This window comes from Ostrinia furnacalis, unplaced genomic scaffold (genome assembly GCF_004193835.3).
Source record: "Ostrinia furnacalis isolate ACB-3 unplaced genomic scaffold, ASM419383v2 OfSCF1459, whole genome shotgun sequence".
NCBI lineage: Eukaryota > Metazoa > Arthropoda > Insecta > Lepidoptera > Crambidae > Ostrinia > Ostrinia furnacalis.
The window spans coordinates 221357-241375 of record NW_021131698.1 but is presented as its reverse complement, the minus strand read 5'-3'; the positions used below and the strand labels follow the sequence as shown (position 1 = coordinate 241375).

Below are 20019 nucleotides of genomic sequence, written 5' to 3'. Positions count from 1 at the left end.
TTATGATGTAGGCATCCGCTAAGAAAGGATTTTACGAAACTCCACCCCTAAGGGGATAAAACGGGATCCACGCGGACGAAGTCGTGGGCGACCGCTAGTTAATATTATAAATTCTTATTCTTATTCTTACCTTGGCGGGCTGTGGTTCGGAGTCTTGGCTGCAGTCGGAGCGCTCGGAGTCGGGCTCGGAGTCAGACGATGTTTCAGGCGCCGGCGGCGCGGGCGGCGCCTCTAACGCCGTGTTCAAAGGGAAGTACCTGCGAGAGGGACAAATATTACAGAGATTGGTTATTTAGTTAAATAAACACTGTTTTTAGTTCGCTGTTGTTTTATTTTCTCTTACAATTACACAGACATGTTTTTCACCACAGACAAAAAGTTTTTTTTTTTTTTTTTTTTTTTTTTTTTTTTTGGTCTTGTGAAATGTAGTAAGGTATGATGTCTACGTCCACATTTTTTGCAATTTGTGCTTTGTCTGCAATGTGACACAGAGTGACCTTTTATTAAGCAATTGAAGCATATGTTGTTTTTCTTGACATAATCTTGGCGTTCAGAAACAGGTAATGCAGAAAACTCTTTACAGTGGCAAATGTAATGATTTTGTGAGCAGTAAGTACAAGTGCTTTCGACTTCAGTGGCAAAACTTTTCACTGTAGTTGTCTTTGGTGTATGCTGAACAGATTTTGATGCATCTTTTTTATAAACTTCTCGAGGTTGTGACAGATTAACCATTTCCATTGTTCGAAATCGTTTTTCAAGGAAGTTACTTAGTTCTTCATATGTGGGAATATTTGTAGAATTTTCTAAAGACTGCTCCCAAAGTTTGTGAGATTCTATGTCTAACTTTGAGACTATGATATGTACCACTATTGCATTCCAGGAATCTATCTCTATGTTTTTTAGTGAGGTAAGACATTGGCTAGTATTATCTAATAAATCTTTAATACCTTTGGCAGACTCTGTTGTTAGTTTTTTCTGAGATAGAAATCTACTGAGAATATTATTCACAATCACTCGCTTATTTTCATATCTTTCATTTAGCTTTTTCCATGCATCATCATAGTTAGCCTCAGTTAATGAATAATTTTTGAGTAACTGTTCGGCTTCTCCTGATAAACTGGATTTTAGATAATGATGTTTTTCAATTTTTGTTAAGCGATCATTGCAATGTATTAGTGAGATAAAAAGGTCTCTATAACTCATCCATGCATTATAATCTCCTGAAAATTGCGGTATCGTTATTGATGGAAGTTTTGGTCTCATTTTTGAAATCTCAGCAGAGGTTATGTCAAGCTCACTAACTGTGGTTGTGGTTGATGTAATATCATATTTCTTGTCTTTTAGCCATGTTTTCAGGTCCAAGTAATTTTCCTCTGTGCATTCGTAGTTTTTCTCAATGTCGAAATTATAATCTTTTTTTGAGGTTTCGTTGTTTATTATTGCTGTCAATGACTCGTAACTTTTAGTGTACTCACACCAATAATCTCTTAATGCTTCCAAGCGGGTGTCGATATAACCTTTTGTTCTCTTGTCTTTAGGTGATTTTCTCGTATTGGTGGAAAGTTTCTCAATCTTTGTAGAGTTTTGGTTCATCACCATGATGTGTTTTGTTACACGTTCCGCCATTTTCACAAACTCGTATTTTATAGTTATGTTCCACTTTGACACTGATTTCAACAATAATTACACATTACTTTGATTACTATCCGGTTCTCAGAAGGACCATTTGGTTATTTAGTTAAATAAACACTGTTTTTAGTTCGCTGTTGTTTTATTTTCTCTTACAATTACACAGACATGTTTTTCACCACAGACAAAAAGTTTTTTTTTTTTTTTTTTTTTTTTTTTTTTTTTACGGTCCGATAGGGAATAATTCATCCAGAGATTGTTTTGAAAACCGAATAGCGCGCATACGAAGTTCATTCCGAAAGGTTGGCTAAACGCCCGCGATTCGCTCCTATTATGTTGTCTGCACCGACACGGCCACAGCCAATAGGAGCGCTTCCCGCCTACGCGCCGGTATCGGACCGCGCTCTTCGCGCCTCACGCGACTATTGGTGTTTTCTGAATTAAACGAACGTTATAAGTTGATTGTTTCACTATTGTGGTTTCGCGGCGGAGGTGTGCTAAGGGACCCCCACCACACTTAGCGTCTATCGAGTGTCACCGTCTTGCTAGCGCCTACGCAGCGTCGCTGCAACGCAACTCTTTCACCGCGTTGTTGCTAGTCCGAAAAAACGTGGCGTTAGAGTCGCGTAAATCCGGCATTTGGAAGACGTTCAGTTATATTGTCGCCGCATCGACGGCAAGACGACGACGCGGTGTTGGCTCAGTTACCATGATGTAACCTTTTCACCCCGCTATTGCGTTACTTGTTCGCGTCGACGTTGCGCAAGCGCTGACTAGACAACAACGTTTGAAAGACACTAGTGTGGGGGAGGCCTAACTGGCTTTAAGGTTGACTGGAATTTTAGTGACGTCACGTACGCAACAGTGTGTGTAAAAGTGCTTTTTAAAAGCCTATTTGCAAAAATAAATGAATTTTATTAAAATTTTATATAAAGAGCCTGTGCTGGATACCCTGCATTAATTCCAGTAATTTTTAAAGAATATTTCCATGAATTAGAATATTGAGGAATGCCGTCAAGAAGCTTCCCGAACTGAGCACTGTTTCAATCATTGTAATTAGGCTTAGTTGAAAGTGAGACTTAGAAAAAATGTCCAAGTGTTAGTGACCTCACAGTCGAAGTCGGGATCTGTAATCTCACACTCGATAGATTTGGTGAAATCATAGGTAGTTAGTAGTTAGGCCAGGGCCTCTTCCGAGGGGGCCCGGGATATTTTGCAAGCCCTGCCTTCCTATAGTTACGCCTTTGGGTATTTGTCCAGCAGTGGAAAGAGAGCATTCTATTATAGTTTACCTGAGCTGCGCGGCGGTGTAGGCGCGGTAGGAGTGCTGGTACTGGCCGGGCAGCAGCGCGTGCGGGTAGAGGCCGGCGGGCGGGCGGGCGGGCGCGGGCGCGCGCGGGGGGCGGCGCGTGTGTAGCGCCATGCTCTGGAGGTCGGCGCAGGCGGGGCGCCGGATCACGTTGAGGCGCGCGTTCCATTCGGCTGCTGACGCTATCGCTGCTGCTGCTAAGTCCTGGTGAGAATATTGTTGACAGTCAAGAGATGTAAAACTAGTAAATAAATTGAAGGCGTGAGCGGACAAAGGTGTTATCTGACAAAACTGAAGAATCGACTTTTTTGCATGAACATAGGTTTTAAGTGATGATAAATCGACTAATGAGCTCAAAATACGCAATTTTGTTACGTGTCAAACCTTAACGAAGGTGTTATCTGACAAGCATTCATACATTTCAGGATTCAAATGTGCTATGAGCACATTAACATTTTCAAATACTCATAACTCATTTTGTTAGTTAAGACCTTTGTCCACTCACCCCTTTCAAATCTTATGACATAAGTACAAAACAGACTTCAGACTATAAAATTCCACTGCAAACACTGAATACGAAAGTTGGAAGTATCCAAGCGTGACGCGCAACCTGCAGTTGCGGCATTTTTGTTTCACGTAGCAGTACCTGCTGCGGTTACAAACGACACCCCGTCTCTGACATAAACTTTACAAAGACATCATCATTGTTCTACGACTGTCTCATAACAGATATAAATAAACCCAATTTTTTTCTAATACAATAAACTTCGTGGATAAGAGAGTAGAAGAATCTGACCTGTAAGAATCTGAAATAACTTATAACAGAAAATAATTCAATAGGCAGTGACGCTTATGTTCACGTTATATCACTTTCACACAAACGCAATGTTAAAAGTAAATGGAAATGATCGACTTATGAACGATCGTATAGTCTGAACTTAGCCTAAACGCTCGAGCTATTGATGTATACAGCCCCAAAATAGCAAACACAATCACGTCTTAAGAGCGTTTACGCCGTTTGGCGCAAAAACAGTACTTTTTCAACTCGTTACAATCATTAACCAGTAATACTACAAATATGTTATAGGCATAAATAGTTAGGCAATTTCGTCGTCTAAATAGTTAATTGAGAAAATATTGCGATTAGTTTAGTATTTAAGAATTCTATCAAGATAAGTCCACACAGGTTTTGTAAATTTCCACTTTAGCGTCAGTTTACAAGCTGAAACTTTTATAAAAATACTGTGAAAACGATTTAAAAAACATTTATATCCTATAGCATAGATCTTTGGGCAAATAGTTATCTGAGAAAAATTTTAGATTTAAGCATTTTACAATAAGAAATCACAAATTAAAAGAACGTGAAATACCCAAAAATCAAAGTGATTTTTTCACCAATATTCTTCCTTTATTCAACATAAAAATAGCTTAATATAATAAAACAACATCTTCTTTAAAATATTTACTTTGAAACGATATTTAATTCATTGTTATTGTTTTGCTATAAACATTTGAAAACTATTAAAAAACGCCGCGCGCGAATCATTTCCAATGATGCCCCTTGAAACGCCGCGCTTCGCGTAAACGCTCTTAATACTCCGTCGCTGTCGAAGCGCCACTACTCTAGTGTCCCTTGGACTTGCATGAGACCTTATACACGACACTAACTCGTCTTGTTTTCTCTGGGTCTACATTATATCTACAACTCAACGCAGACTCGTGGCAGGCGATGCCATAAGTAATTTTTAAAACAGAGAAGCACACTCACCAATATTTGATTAATTATTACGTATTATAAACAACGCTGCCTGCCTCTGTGTGACGTCATCCATAACCAGTGTGAGTGCGAGAGAGAACGTGATATGCACTGTTTTAGTATTACGCCACCTGTCACGAGTCTGCGCTGAGTATACTACTTCACTTGCGTCTACTGACACCTGCATAAATATATCCCACACTGACCTGTCTGGTCTTCTCCGGGTCGGGTTTGGGCGGCTCGTGTTTCGGCTCGGGTTTCGGCTCGGGCTTCGGCTCGGGCCGCTCCTCGGCGTCGCGCTGCTTGTGCCGCTGGTGCGCTCGGAACTCCTCGTACTTGTGCGGGTAGTCCGACAGCATTATGTCGAGTACTTCGCTCGCGTCTACTGCGGTCAGGCCTGGGGTAAAATGGGTTAATGTTAAAACGTTGGATTGGACACCATAGCTACAATAAATAATAAAGATACGTAATGACATGTAATTACACAACTAGAATTAGACCGCGCGCGAGTTGACAGCAGCTTTTTGAACATGCTTATGGCACTCTGTATTTAGCTTGTGTGCGAAGAGTACATCTCTAAATTATTTAGATACGTTATGTTGACTGCTAGAATGCTATATTATTGTTGTAAGTTTCCACTAGGTCCTACGGGACTGATTAATTTGAACCGTTTCAGTATCCATGAGCAGAATGGGCATAACTAAGTAAGAAGTAAATTGTACCATACCAAAAATGAATATTTTAGAAATTGCAAACTGATAAATACGTTTGTAATTTAAATATCTATCGCAGTTTCTAGCTTTCCTGAAATAAATTCTTGAAGTGACAAGCGTCAAAAATCAATACGGGTTTTTTTCTCACCGGCCAGAATCTTACGGCGTCAGAACCAAGGAGACCATTGAACAACTTTTTGAGTGATGATTGGAAACTCGTGTAAACTAAATGCAAACCGCCGTAACAGGGCGTCTACTGAGGTCTGTATGGGCACAGGCCCACACGGTACTGGATACAGATCCAGCACCTTTCTGCCACTTTTATGAGGTCATCTGTCCACCACCGAAGCCCAAAAGTTAACCGGCAGGGAATGCTTTGTGGTATTAATGCCAAAGTATTATTACCGGTGTTTTTCTATGGAAAGTGAAATGTATTTGCAATAGGCTAGTTTCCTAAAAAAATATTTTAGTCCGTCAATTTTAATTAAAAAAAAATATTGGACACGAATATTTTTAACTAGCTTTCCGCCCGCGGCTTCGCCCGCGTGGAATTTTGTCTGTCACAGAAAAACTTTATCGCGCGCGTCCCTGTTTCAAAAACCGGGATAAAAACTATCCTATGTTCTTTCCCGGGACTCAAACTATCTCTATGCCAAATTTCATCAAAATCGGTTGCGAGGTTTAAGCGGGAAAGCGTAACAGACAGACAGAGTTACTTTCGCATTTATAATATTAGTTGGGATATTAGTTGGGATTGTCAATCAAACAAATAATTAATAAAAGTTTATTTAACAAAGTTATAGTGCGTTGAAGTTCCGCGCGACGTCTCAAAGTGCTGCACTTTTACGCACTCACTGACGTCACGGGCCTTTTTTTACGACGACCAGATCGTCGGTCCACCTAGTGGGAGGCCTGCCCACGCTACGTCTTCCGGCTCGAATAAAGTATTCTTATTCTGTAGTGAGCACTCACCGCGTTCGGCGAGCGCGTCGCGCACAAGCCCCAGCGCGATGACGTGGTCGCGCTCGGGCCCGGTTATGGCGCGGCGCTGTAGTTCGGGGTAGCGCTTCCTGAAGCCTTTCACGCCCAGGAACATTGCCACTTGCTCTTGGATCATCATCACCTGGAACAATATGGGTATTTAAAGAAACTGTTCGAAGCATCCGTTGCATTGTTTTTTACAGATCAAAGTGATTGTGGTACAGAAGGCTTTGTCCGGAACCCCACAGTTATTTATTTATTAGGTACACCAAAGTCACATACATACAGTTCATACATTTTAACATGTTAACATTGTAACATGTACAGTTCCCTCCTAATGAGGGTTTTCACGATTGAAAAAATCCGCCAGATGGCAATACGTAAACGCGAGGTCCAAATGCTGCATTATTAGTTATTTTTGACATTACATTGACAGATATGTCAAAATCCACCAATCACGCAGCATTTGAACCTCGAGTCTACGTATTGCCATCTGGCGGATTTTTCAATCGCGAAAACCCTCATTATGGCGAGTGACGGAGCACCGGGGTCTTTATAGTGGATATGCCTCGCCGACTTGGTGAGCACATAACTTACCCTATTACCGCAGGGTAGCTATGCAATCCAACGCATTTTTCCCCGTAAAAGAAAGGACACATTATGCCACAACGGCAGCGTTCGATGCCACCGCGATGCCGAGACTTGCCACCGTGATGCCTCAGACAAGTCCAAGAGAGACTAGAGCAGCTGCAATGCGACGGTGGCGATACCACTACCGCTGCGGCGTAATCGTACAACCGTACACTGTGTATGGAATTTCCAGAAAATAAATGCTTTTTACCTTTGAATTTTCATCTGGTTTATCGGCAGGAGGCCAAATGTACTCCTTGACGTCTGCCGCAGTCCATTCATTGTTACTGCAACAAAAAAATACTTTTAGATTATACCTACAGACTTTACTGATAAAAGCGCAATTCAGCTTCAGACGGGCTGGGGAGGTCTGAAGTTCACATTCAGTCGCCATTTACGATATCCACGGGAAGAGTAGCGTCCTATTGTACATACTCTGCTAGAACCACATTGGTTCACAAAAATAGAAATAATATTTTACATTTTATCAGACACTTCTGTAGTACCAATCTTTTTTTTTCATATTCATTTATTTATTGCATCACATAATATGTACGCATGTACAATAAGGTCTTATAAAATATGTAAGGTAAACATATGGGCCCTGCAAGGGCATTGCAATTTTACTCGTATTTACAATAGCAATCAAATAAATTATAGATGTCTTTGATAGGAAGTACATAAAGCATTTTGGAATATAATGTCTATTATTGTATAAAAAATATATTTGAAAAATTACGCGTACTGGAATCTGAACCTTAGAAGTGAACAGGAGTCAAGTAGGTCCACTTACCTGTCAAACAGATCTGCGAATTTAGATTTCTTCGTTTTCATGTTGCTCTCATTCGTGGAGCTTTGAACCGAGCTCTGCGAGTCCTCGTCAAGTAAATGTGTGGGCCTGTAGGTAAATAAAATTAAGTATTTACTACAAGTACATAACAGCAATCTTCTCAAAAGTTATGACTCTTTTCATACGGTAAATAGATACGTAATTGGCAACTGAAATTGGAAAGACATTCCAATTTAAGTTGTTCCATTCATGGAATACGTAGAGATTTATTTACAAAAAAAATGACGTCATTCCGTGTCAAAATGCCATCGGCATTTTTACGGTCACTAATCAACATTCAATAAGAAATTCCGTGGAGATTAGTTGAAAGAAAAGCATGTTCGATTTGTTGTAATGGATTTGATTTATTATTAAATGGACTTAGTCGTATAAACAACTCGCTTTGGACCCGATGACGTCTTGAAACTTACTTACAGGAAATACTTGTTTACATGGAATCCATCAAAACAATACAACTAAAACACTTATGTTCTAAATAAAATCGAACTACTTGTTCGACTTTTTTTAAAGAATTTAAGAATGTTCCAAGATAGTCATATAAGTAGCAAGCAAGGATTAACAAGAGACTAACGCCCATATTCACAAACGATGCTTGCTTAAGTGAAGCAGAAAATCGAACGCACAGCGTTGAATAGAGCTCTGTGATTAGTTCGCGTGTCACCCTGTGCGTCCACGCGCACTTTGAGACTTCATAGTAATGTTTGTGAATACGGGCAGAGTAAATACAAATGAGTAGGTCATCTTCATAGAAACGCACCGAGCGCGGTTTGTATGTAGCGCGCCAATACGTATGCGGCGCGCACGCACACATTGACAAAATTTAGCGTTGATTAGCGGGGAGTTGTTGCGCCGAATTTTGTCAGTGTGTGCGTGCGCGGCGCATACGTATTGCCGCGCGCTCACATACAAACCGCGCTCGGTGCGTTTCTATGAAGATGACCTACTCATTTGTATTTACTCTGATACGGGCGAGAGAAAGCAACAGAGAGAGAGAGAGAGAGAGAGAGATAGCCACATGACTCACTTGGCGGGCGTGGCGTTGTCGTCCATCATGCAGGTCTCCTCCTCGAACAGCTGCACCGTGGTCGTGGCCGGCCCGCACACGCGCCCGTAGATGCCCATCGTCTCCTGCGGGGGAATAACAATCATGAGGTATGGTAATAAAGATCATAAGATTTTAAACTTTCGCGTTCCATTTCAACTAAAATAGTAAGACACAGCAGCAGCATCGCAGCCGAAACGTCAAGCCGTGAGTACATAATGTAACTCATTAATAAACGTCGCGTTAAGACCCGTGTCTTACATTTTAATAAAGATCATATTGCTATTTGGCGTGAAGAGGGAGCGTGATTCTTGAATGGCAGTCATGGGCTGGGAGAAGTAGTACCTCTTAGGTGGAGAATAAAAAGAGGCTGACAAAGGCGACCGAGTTTTTCTTACGCCACTTCTCAACACCAGCTTATAATATGTTGTCCCCAAGTGGTAGTAGAGCGAGCTACATTTGGAACATATAAGAGCCCCGGAAAGGGTCTAAGTACTGAATAAAAGCTTTAACTTTGACTCTGGTGAAGGTCGCGGTAAATAACTGGATGCGGGCAGCGCAGGACCGGTTTGTGAAAATCCTAAGGTAGTGCACGTCATTTGGCTAAAACGAACGAATGAATATGTGGGGAGAAACATGTGATCGGCAGCGCATGATGAGGCATAGTCGATGACAACGACGGCACAACACAGATCTTGGCACTTTTTGTAGTAGTAATAAGAGCGATTTCCCGCCGCCGCCGCTGCCGCGGGAGCAAGTCGCTATCTTCTATCTTGATAGGGGCATCCAGCATCATCTTATGTAATAGTTGTGATTGGAGCAATCTTCTTACCTTCAAGTACATAGCGCCGCCCGCGCTTCACCGTCCCAACTATACACTGTAAAATCTTATAGTAGCAATTGGTAAGAGCGATTTTGCAACACCGTACGTACGTACCTTTATGTTATGTACATAGCTCCGCGTCCGCGACCGAACCATCCCATCTAGTCACCATAGCATCTTATGTAGTCGTAATAAGAGTCATTTTCCTACCTTCATGTACATAGCGCCCCTGCCGCCGCCGCGTCCGCGTCCTGTCATCGAGCATCCTATGTAGTAGTAACAAGAGCTACTTTGCAACGCCCTACCTTCATATACATAGCGCTCCTGCCGCCGCCGCGTCCCCGCCCGCGGGCCCCGCGCCCGCCGCCGCTGCCGCGGGAGCGGGACTCGCTGTCTTCTAGCTTGATGGAGGAATCCAACACTACCTTATGTAATAGAGGTGATAAGAGCAATCTTGTTACCTAGTGCCGTCGCCGCATCCGCGCTCCGTCGTGCCAACTAGACACTGTAACATCTTGTACGTAGCGAGTGGCAAGAGCGATTTTGCAAAATTACATACCTTAATGTACATAGCGCCATGTGCGTGCTCATCCGTCCCAACTAGTCACTGTGTAGAAGTAACAAGAGCTATTTTGCAACGCCCTACCTTCATGTACTGAACCCTATTCCTAGCGCCCCGGCCGTCGCAACCGACTATTCACTGTGCCATAATACTTAGTTGTCATAAGAGACATTTTTGTACAGAGCGCCGCCGCCGCACCCGCGCTCCGCCATCCCACCTAATGACTGTAGCATCTTATGTAGTAGAAACAAGAGCTATTTTGCAACGCCCTACCTTCATATACATAGCGACCGCCGCCGCTGCCGCCGCGGGAGCGGGAGTCGCTGATAGTCAAGATAGAGGAATCTTGATGGGGGAATCCCAACTTGTCACTGCAGTATCTTTTTTCTAGCTATTTTACTACACCGTATGTACCTTTACGTACATAACTCCACGCCCGCGAGGCCGCGACCGAACCATCTCACCTAGTCACTATAGCATCTTATGTAGTCGTAATAAGAGTCATTTCCCTACCTTCATATACATAGCGCCCCTGCCGCCGCCGCGCCCGCGGCCGCGCCCCCGGGGCGACTTGCCCGGCGTGCGGCCGCCGCGTCCCCGCCCGCGGGCCCCGCGCCCGCCGCCGCCGCCGCCGCGGGAGCGGGACTCGCTGTCTTCTAGCTTGATGGGGGAATCTAGCACCACCTGAAGCAAGATGATTTTTTGTTGTTTGATCGTCAAGCTTTTACATATTTATTCCATGGAAACGAACAGCACATATGCAACAAATAATAAAACTCATTTGCAAGTAGGCTTTAAAAAGCACTTTTACACGTCCCAGTATTAACCCTACCACTGCTTCAGGACAATAAATGGGGCAGTGCTGAGAAGACCAGCGCAAGAAACTCAGTCACTATTAGTTACTAATAGATCATATACTCAGTTACTAATAGATAGGGCAATTTAGATCAAGTATATTTTGACAGTTTACAGTAGCATTGTGTTACAGATTGGTGAAAGTGATGACATCTATATTCTCTTCTTTGTCTTGATTAACTGGCCTACCTAAGATAGACCCAGTTTTGAAAAGTATTTTAAATAACCAAACAGATTTAATTATTTCCACTTCTCTTCTCCGCTCCACGCCGCCGCCGCCGCTGTCAAATTCTATTCAAAAATTTGACATTGAATTTGAAAAATTTCACATTGGTGGAAACAGGGCCTTAGATAAGTATTATGGTGGCATAAAACAGTGACGCATGTCATCATAGACCTTGTAACACAGTAGCTCCAACGTAACTTTCTATACCGCAAGATGGATGAATGATCGAAATCTTGAGAAAGTTGAAGATTCAACAAACTTAATGAGGGTTTTCGCGAATGAAAAATCCGCCAGATGGCAATACGTAGACGCGAGGTCCAAATGCTGCATGATTGGTTATTTTTGACATGACATTGACAGATATGTCAAAATCCACCAATCATGCAGCAGTCAGACCCCACATCCACGTCCCGACATCTAGCGGATCTTTCATTCGCGAAAACCCTCATTACAAAGACATAAATATCTTACCTTCAACTCAGTCCCATCGAAGTGGTCAGTGCTGTGCCTTGAAGACAGCGGCGTAGCACACGACGCCGGCAGCCTATCTAATGCCTCCGTCATCCGCGGCAGCTTGACGCGCGAGCTAGTAGGGTCTAGCGGTTCCGGCGTGGAGGCGGGTTCCGGCGTGCGCTCCACCGGCGGTTCCGGCGTGTCTTCCGGCGTGGACGCCGGTTCCCGCCGCTCGGACGGCGTGCTGTCGCCCCGCCCGCGGCCCCTGCCTCGCCCGCGACCTCTGCCGCGAGGCTTGGCCAGTATCGTCGGGCGGTCCCTGTAAAATAATGTAATTTTGTATGAGTGCAAGTGTAACAGTTCGTTCGTTCGTTTTAGCCAAATGACGTCCACTGCTGGACAAAGGCCTCCCCCAAGGTTTTCCATAATGAGCAGTCCTGCGCTGCCCGCATGACAAATGCAACAGTAACTGAATCTAATCAGAATATTGTCTTTTAGGAGAAACTCTCACTTTAGAAGAATAGTGTCTTATTATTGGTAGTACCTATGTATACTTTTTATTTTTGTTTACATAAAAATTAATATTCTTCCTGTCAAAAGTAAATTTCACATTGCTGTAACTATTTTAACATCTACCTTGTTGTATTACCTTGTCTCGGTGAATAAAAAATCTTTTAATCTTTAGAACTTAGAAAGTTATTACAAACTATAACATATATATATTTTGAACAAACTGGTTATTTGAGATAAAACAACAAGAAAATAGGAAATAAAGGAATATCTAACCTGGAGAGCCGAAGCGACCGCTGCGGGCGCTCCTCCAGAGCCGGCACGGGCAGCACGACGGGCTTGGGGATGTCTGTCACCACCAGCGGCAGCTTCCGCGGCCGCCCGCGCTTCTTCGGCTGAGGCGTCGACTCCGCCGGCGGAATGCTCAACGTCTCGTTCAAACTCTCGCCGTCCGTCTTAGGCGTCTCAATCTCTAACGGATCCTGCGACACCTCATCCCCACCCATATAATCCCGGAAATCAGAGTTCTCCGCGATCATCATCTCCTCACAATTATCCACCCGCAACAATTCTATCACGTCCGAACTACCCGTAGACGTGTTCGACTCCACTTCAGTTGCTATCACGCCCTTATCCAAACGATTGATATCGTTAAACGGCAACACCTGGATCTGATTCGCCTGCAGGTTCGACAGGATATTGTGCAGCTTCGAATTGCCGTTTTTCGAACAATTCTCGTTATTCACGATAGTGTGGTTGGCCACTTTGCCTGGTTTGATTTCCAATGGTTTCGCCTCCGGCGACTTTTTGATAACGGGGGTGATTGTTAAGGACTTATTTGACAACAGTTGACCCAGTTTAAGTCTCTTACTCTCGAGTACGGTTAATTCAGATTCTTTATTTGGCGTGCTCGCGTCGCTCGTCGGCGGCCTCTTGCCCATAATTCGTTTTATTATTGGGGACTTCTCGGCGTTCTCCACGATCCTAGAGCTTCTCAATCGCTTACCCAACGCCATAGTGGGACTGTTGTCCACCGCCTGCTTTCGCCTGTTCACGACATTCTTCCTCGGACTTGGCTTGTCGTTGACCTCTACTGCATTTTCAGATTTGTAGCTCTGCTGCAGGGTGTCACCTTTGTTCACCTCCTCAGTTATTATTTTAGCTGAGGCTCCGTGATCAGTCTTATTTATCTTCAGTATTATTCTAGGAGAATCTTGACCTGAACTTTGATTAGACAGCTTTTCAGATACATTGATTTCTAATGGTTTTGTTACATTTTCATTGGCTTCTTTACAAAGCTCTTGGATTGGACGAATTTTTAAACTAATTTGTGGAGTATTTACATCATTTACTTTATCTGGACTGGGGCTTCGGGTCTTTGGGCTATCATTTGCAATGTCATTTACTTTTTCCATGCTACTGTGCCCAGAATCAAACTGTTCATAATTCAAAGTTTCTTTGCAAATTGGAGAATTATGACTGATGATTGTATGAGAATCATTTGATTTTTCACTTATACATTCAGTACTCTCCAAAAGCTTCTTGAGCAATGTGCAGTTTCTCACAGAGCTTACTTGTCTGTTTGTTGCCCTGACAGCATTTACTTCTGTGTTCAACCCTGCATTAGTGGTGACATGATCTGAACTTAAACTTATCTCAGTACCTTGAACCAGGCTAGGAGATACTCTTGAATCATCATGTTTGGATGTTGCAGTCTCTGAAGTTGAACTTCCTGTTTTGACTGTCTTATTATCTGAATTTGAATGTACCAACTCTTTTAACAAACAGTGACCACTTTCAGTGCTACTCTTTTCCAATTCTTGTACACAATTTTGCCTTATTTCATTATGATGTAAATGGCTCTCGTTTTCTTGTTTAGATGAACCAGAACTAACGGCATTTCTCTCGCCATCAATATTCTCAGCCCTTTGTTTAGGGCTGTCAGGTTTCATTACAGGTTTAATGTTTAGTTTCATTACAGGCATGTCCTCACCTATGTTATTGTGAACATGGTCACCATCATCAACATTATTTATGTTCCTATCAGTGTTACAACTTTCATTCAAAGAAGAATCAGTAACAGCTTTCATATTTATTTTCATAACTAAGGGTGGATTTTTTACAATTTTATCTTCATTTTCTTCTCTACTTTTATGTACATCTATATCTTCAGGCTTAACAACAGGTTTAATATTCAATTTTGTAACAACAGGTATGTTAGAATTTTTTGTATCTACATTTTTCAAATTTTCTTTCTTAGGAGATGAAGGGGAAATACTTTCTTCTGGCTTAATTAATGGCTTGATATTGAGTTTAGTTACAATAGGTGTAGAGTCTTCATTTGATGTTTTATGTTTAGGCGACCCCACTGATGATTCATTTGGTTTAAGAATTGGTTTAATATTTATTTTAGTAACAACAGGTATGTGATCATTGTTCTCATCACTGGAATTCCCGGTTTCTGAAGATTGATTCTCCGAATCCTTCGAAGTATCTTCCTCAGCTGGCTTAACAATAGGCTTAATATTAAGTTTAGATACAACAGGTATACTATTTTCCTCTCTGTCCGCATTCAATTCATCACAGTCTTTTTCTTGTAAAGAGTCTTCTTCAGGATTCTTTAAAGGTTTAATATTCAATTTCGTTATTTTAGGTACATCATACATGCTAGAATCTACATCATTATCTTTAGGCTTTACTATAGGTTTAATATTCAATTTTGAAACTACAGGAACTTTATCTTCCAGCCCTTCTGAGGGTTCACCAATATCTGTAGGTTTCAAAATAGGTTTTATATTTAATTTTGTAACTTGGGGGATATGTTCTTCATTGTCACAAACATTTGACTTTCTGTTAGTTTTGGGTTCAGTATCTGGTTTCTGGACAGGTTTTATTGTGATTTTAGGAACATGTACATTGTCTTTGACTTCTGTGCATGTTGCTGTAAAACACTCAGTGGAAATCTTAAGTTTGGGAATCTGTGGAGGGTCAAGTTCAGCATTACATGTAAGTTCTTTGCTAATATTGTCTGGTGGTTTCAAGGGCTTAATTGTAAGCTTTGGGCTGAGAGGTTGACCCTCAGATTTAGTCACAGTTTTAATAGTCAATTTGGGAACTTTTTCAAAATTTTTGTCCTCAGGTTGACTTATCACCAAAGTTAACTTTGATGGTGATTCAGGGTCATCTTTTTCATTTTGTTGTATTCCTTTTATTGTTAATTTTGGAAGATTTTTCTCTGCATAGAATTTTCCTTCAGATTCTGTGCCAGGTTTTCCTAGCTTAATGGTAACTTTGGGGACTACATCAGGTGGTCCCTGATCTGATGCAGATGCTTGGTCAGACGTACTTGCACTGTCATCATTTTCTGAGTATTCTGATTCTGATATTTCACTACTGCTGGACTTGCGATGTATATCATTTATCTTTTCAGGGGGTCTAGGGATGGGTTTGATGTTCAGTTTCGTTATGTTTGGTATTTGTTCACTACTGTCAGCCTTGGTTTCACTGATTTGGGAGTTATCACTCAACTTTTCCGTGGGCTTCAAAATGGGCTTGATATTCAGCTTTGTCACATTTGGAATCTGCATCCCACTTTCAATATTATCTGGAGGGGGTTTAATAGGCTTAATTGTAAGTTTGGGAACAGGAGACTTTCTTTCCTCTGTTTGTTTATTTCCTAATTTAATAGTCAGTTTAGGGACCTGTCTTGGAGATATGGGCTCATCATGAGCATGTTCATTAGTGCTAGAACTGCCTTGACCATCAACTTTGTTCTCCGTCTCAGCATCACAAAATGTTTTACAGGTACTCAAATCTATTTTTAGAGGTGACACTTTCCTTTCATCCTCAACTCTTGCCATCTCCCCTGAAAATTCTTCCTTTGGGTTTTCATTACTACTATCTTCACTCTTTTGTACAGGGGTATCATCATTAGATTTCGTGGGTATCTGGTCATCAACTTCTTGAACAAGTGAGCTATTTGGTTCAATTTTTTGTTCAATTAATGCTCTCAAAGCACTATTTGAATTCAAATTAGGACATGGTTGGACAGGGTAAGATGAAGGGGTGTCACTGGATGTTGACTGACACTGCTCCGGCTCCACCTGAACATTCTGATTCTCTCGAGATGTTTCTCTGCTTACTGTAGGGGCATTGACCTTTTGTCTAACAAGTTTAATTTTTTTAGTAGGACTTACAGAAGTTTCTGCTTTGCAGACACTTATTTCACTTACATTTCTAATCTCTTCAAGCTTAACATTACCATGTACAGAGGGCACCGCATCAGAAGAGCTGGAGACATCCTTAGCGAGGCTCTCACAGCTCGACTGCTGAGTAGTGTGAATATCTACGGTAGAGGACACCGTTGAGTCTGGCCGGCGGTCCACAGGGGCAGGGCGCACGAGGCGCCTCCGCAGCGGGGATCGCGTGGATTGTTCTGCACCACTAACTTTCTCTTCACTTAAACTAATGTCACTTGACGTTGATTCTGCACTTTCTATAGTTACATCATTCCGAGAGTCACTTGATGTCACACATTTCACTGTCCGTTCTCGTATCTCGCACTCACTCGGTTCAGAAACATTCTGCACAGTCTCTGATAAACTGCTGGAAGGAATATTTTGGGGTGGACACTCACTGGGTGCATTAGATCTCTCACAAGGTTCTAATGATGCTTCTGGCTCCACACATGCTTTCAAGGGCGCTTCGGGCTCTACACTAGGCTCCTGCGGCACTTCAGAGTCACCACAAGGTTCTAGTCGGTTCTCTACTGATGAAGAATTATCATTTGTATCACAAACAGACTTGGAACATTCTTGTTGTGGCTCCACAGAATCAGTGTTTACAACATCCAATGAAACATTACTAGGAGCAGTACACTCGGGTTGCACGACTGGTTCACTCGCGTCGCGGTCGGGGTCACTTTTGGCACTTGTGGCGTCGGACGCGGTCGGGGGAGGCGGGGGCTCCTCTTCGGGAGCACTCGCGGGCGCTTCCTGTGTGATGGTTTCGTCGTCAGTCTTGACGCATTCACTCTCCGAAGTGTCTTCGGCGGACGACAGAGGAAGTCGTTTCGGTGCACTCGGGCCGTCGACGAACTCGTCGATCATGTCCAGAATCGCTTCCGTGCTAGTGTTGACGTCCTGACCCGACGGCGATGGTACGCTGTCGCCGTCAAAGTTGTCCTCGGACATCGCGGGCGTCCTGCACGAGGCCCGCGCATCGGTCGGTTCCTGCAGCGTACTACCAGTTGCGTTGTAGTCCTCCGCCTGTCCGATATCCCTTTCCCGCGCCGATGCACGGCGGGAAGCGCCAGTCGCGGTGCCCGCATCATCTTCTGAGCTCTCCATTATCTACTATTTTGCGACGCTGTCATATCTGAAATACAAAACGCTTACTGGGTGTATTTACGTTACGAAAGGGTAACCTGACGACGTGCGAGATTGACAAGCCACAGGCACCATTCTAATTCACCATAACGCTACGAAAATTCGTTCACGGGGTCCACAGTGTTGATTATATACCTACACATGTAGTTAAATTTCATATTCACGACGTTTACGACTCGATTGAGTACACGCGAGGTCTTGGAAAGTATTCAACAGCGTAAACCGGCAAACAAAAAGCTTGTATACGCCATTTTTAAAACCAAAGACATGGCAGGTTGGGATGTATGGGCCAATAAAAAATATCCTATACGGACAATTCGGCCATTGTCGTGTTGGTAAACTGCAAGAAGCCCATAGATCGCTCCACTTGAGCTTTTAGCTTGTAAAAAGAGTAATAAATATACTTTTCGACATGTGTTAAAACGAGTAAGAGAATATTTCTCGCTTAGAGTGTTATTTCATATGGCAATAATTTCAAATGGTAATGTAATGTTACCAATTACCAATCAAATCTTTATAAATTATTTAAAATTTTGTATTATTTTCGCATTGAATGTTAATTTTCAAGCAAACAATTAAAATAAAAGCAACAGATTTTAACTTCTAATACATCGATGTATGTTTTTTTGAGCGTTTCTTGTAATTCTTGTAAACCTAAGAATACACAGTAGGTAACAGATGCGACAGTTCTGTGAGCTCATGGGTTAATGTATTTTTCTTTCCCTCTCTTTTATAGGCACGCAGTTTAGAATTAATTTACTTTATCGAATCAGTTTATTACTGTTTATTCGTTAAATTATTTAGTATCATTCCGAAGCAGGTATTTCAGCTGCAGTCTATTTAGTATCCGTGTGCAGTTTTGGGTCTGCCATGACCATCGAACGCGTGGCCCTGGGTTGCGGATAGGGGAATGCCCCCCATTCGTGTGGGGTACCCTGTACCCGGTCTACTGGCGCGCCGCGGACAAAAATCCCCACAGAAGGGGTGTTTGCCCGCTGCTGGAGGGCTGCTCTCCGTACTTCTCCCTCTGATTAGCAAAGCTGACTGAGCAGCAGCTTACCGTAACCAAGGCCGCGGGGGTCCTTTTACACCAGTGCCCCGATTACGCTAATTTTTAACGTCTCCAATACAGACGCGCTTCTTCGATTCTGCTCATTCTACTTAATTAGTTCCAAAATATAGTTCCAAAATACTGGACTGTCCTGTCGATGACATTGACAGTGGGGCGCCACCGTCAATGCCGGATCGCTGGTTCAGATTTTTGCCATGTTGGAAACCATATAGTTGAACGATGGTGGCGCCCCCCTGTCATTGAGATTGGTGGGACAGTTCAGCGTGGGTCATCTATACTGGACTGTCCTGTCGATGACATTGACAGTGGGGCGCCACCGTCAATACCGGATCGCTGGTTCAGATTTTTGCCATGTTGGAAACCATATAGTTGAATGATGGTAGCGCCCCCCTGTCATTGAGTTTGGTGGGACAGTTCAGCGTATACGGGTTATATACGGATTTGTCCAAACAGCTGACGTCCGGGCACGTTAAAGATGTCATTTTTTAGCGTAATCGGGGCCCAGGCAAAATAAAATAAACTATAGCCTGACCAGGAACATAAAAACCCTGGCACAGAGGCGCTTCAATTGCATTTGATAGTGCAACACTGAGTACAGTCGTACCTGTGTTAAATTAATAGCCTAACTTTATGTATCAGGATTCAGGATTACGGGCTAATTTGATATTTTCATAAATTAACGAAAAATATTATTAAAGATAACCTGGTTTAAATAAATTAAATGAAACCATCAATCGAGCTAGTAGGATTTATTTTATTATTCATCAATAATCAAATTCAGAACATGAATATTCAACTGCAATGTCTGCTCATGAACGCTTCAAACTCGGTACTTCTTTCCCAATTCCATAAAATTCAAAACTTAGAAAGTTACAAAAAACTTTAAAATAGGTAGTTGAAACAGACTACAGCTAATTTTCATAGTGGACTGTACCATACGATAAACATGTCAGTCAATTTGACAACCTTTGTCGGAAACATTATTCAATGAAAATATTGTCCGAACCCTTAGTATTTCTCTTCGACAAATACATTAACACATCGTGAACCACTTTTCTTTCACGACTATAAAAATATTTTAGCAATTTAATTCACGAAATCAATTGCACACATTTAAAATAAAGTTTGTTTACACTTTGACATGCATGGTGACATGTCAATGAAGTTTTCAGTTACTGTTGCCATTAAAAGAAATTAGTACCATTAGTTTTCCGCAACATG

General features: G+C 42.3%; 1 protein-coding gene across 7 annotated transcripts in view; it reads right to left on the bottom strand.

Moving 5' to 3' along the window:
* e(y)3 (PHD finger protein enhancer of yellow 3) overlaps window positions 1–18121 on the bottom strand; it is a 28893-nt gene extending 10772 nt beyond the window's left edge. For 5 of the 7 annotated variants that reach the window (XR_003655892.1, XR_003655893.1, XM_028304589.1 and 2 more), the window contains exons 1-10: window positions 12616–18121; window positions 11848–12148; window positions 10809–10979; window positions 8893–8996; window positions 7812–7916; window positions 7230–7305; window positions 6380–6530; window positions 4901–5091; window positions 2922–3142; window positions 131–257 (exon numbers count right to left, since the gene is read on the bottom strand). Coding sequence is in view for 5 of the 7 variants with exons in the window: in XM_028304589.1 (XP_028160390.1) it covers window positions 131–257; window positions 2922–3142; window positions 4901–5091; window positions 6380–6530; window positions 7230–7305; window positions 7812–7916; window positions 8893–8996; window positions 10809–10979; window positions 11848–12148; window positions 12616–17687 (6519 nt within the window). In the remaining 2 variants the exon portion in view is untranslated. The remainder of the gene's footprint in view (window positions 1–130; window positions 258–2921; window positions 3143–4900; window positions 5092–6379; window positions 6531–7229; window positions 7306–7811; window positions 7917–8892; window positions 8997–10808; window positions 10980–11847; window positions 12149–12615) is intronic. The other 2 variants (XM_028304591.1, XM_028304590.1) reach the window with 2 other exon arrangements.
* Window positions 18122–20019: the final 1898 nt, after the last annotated feature.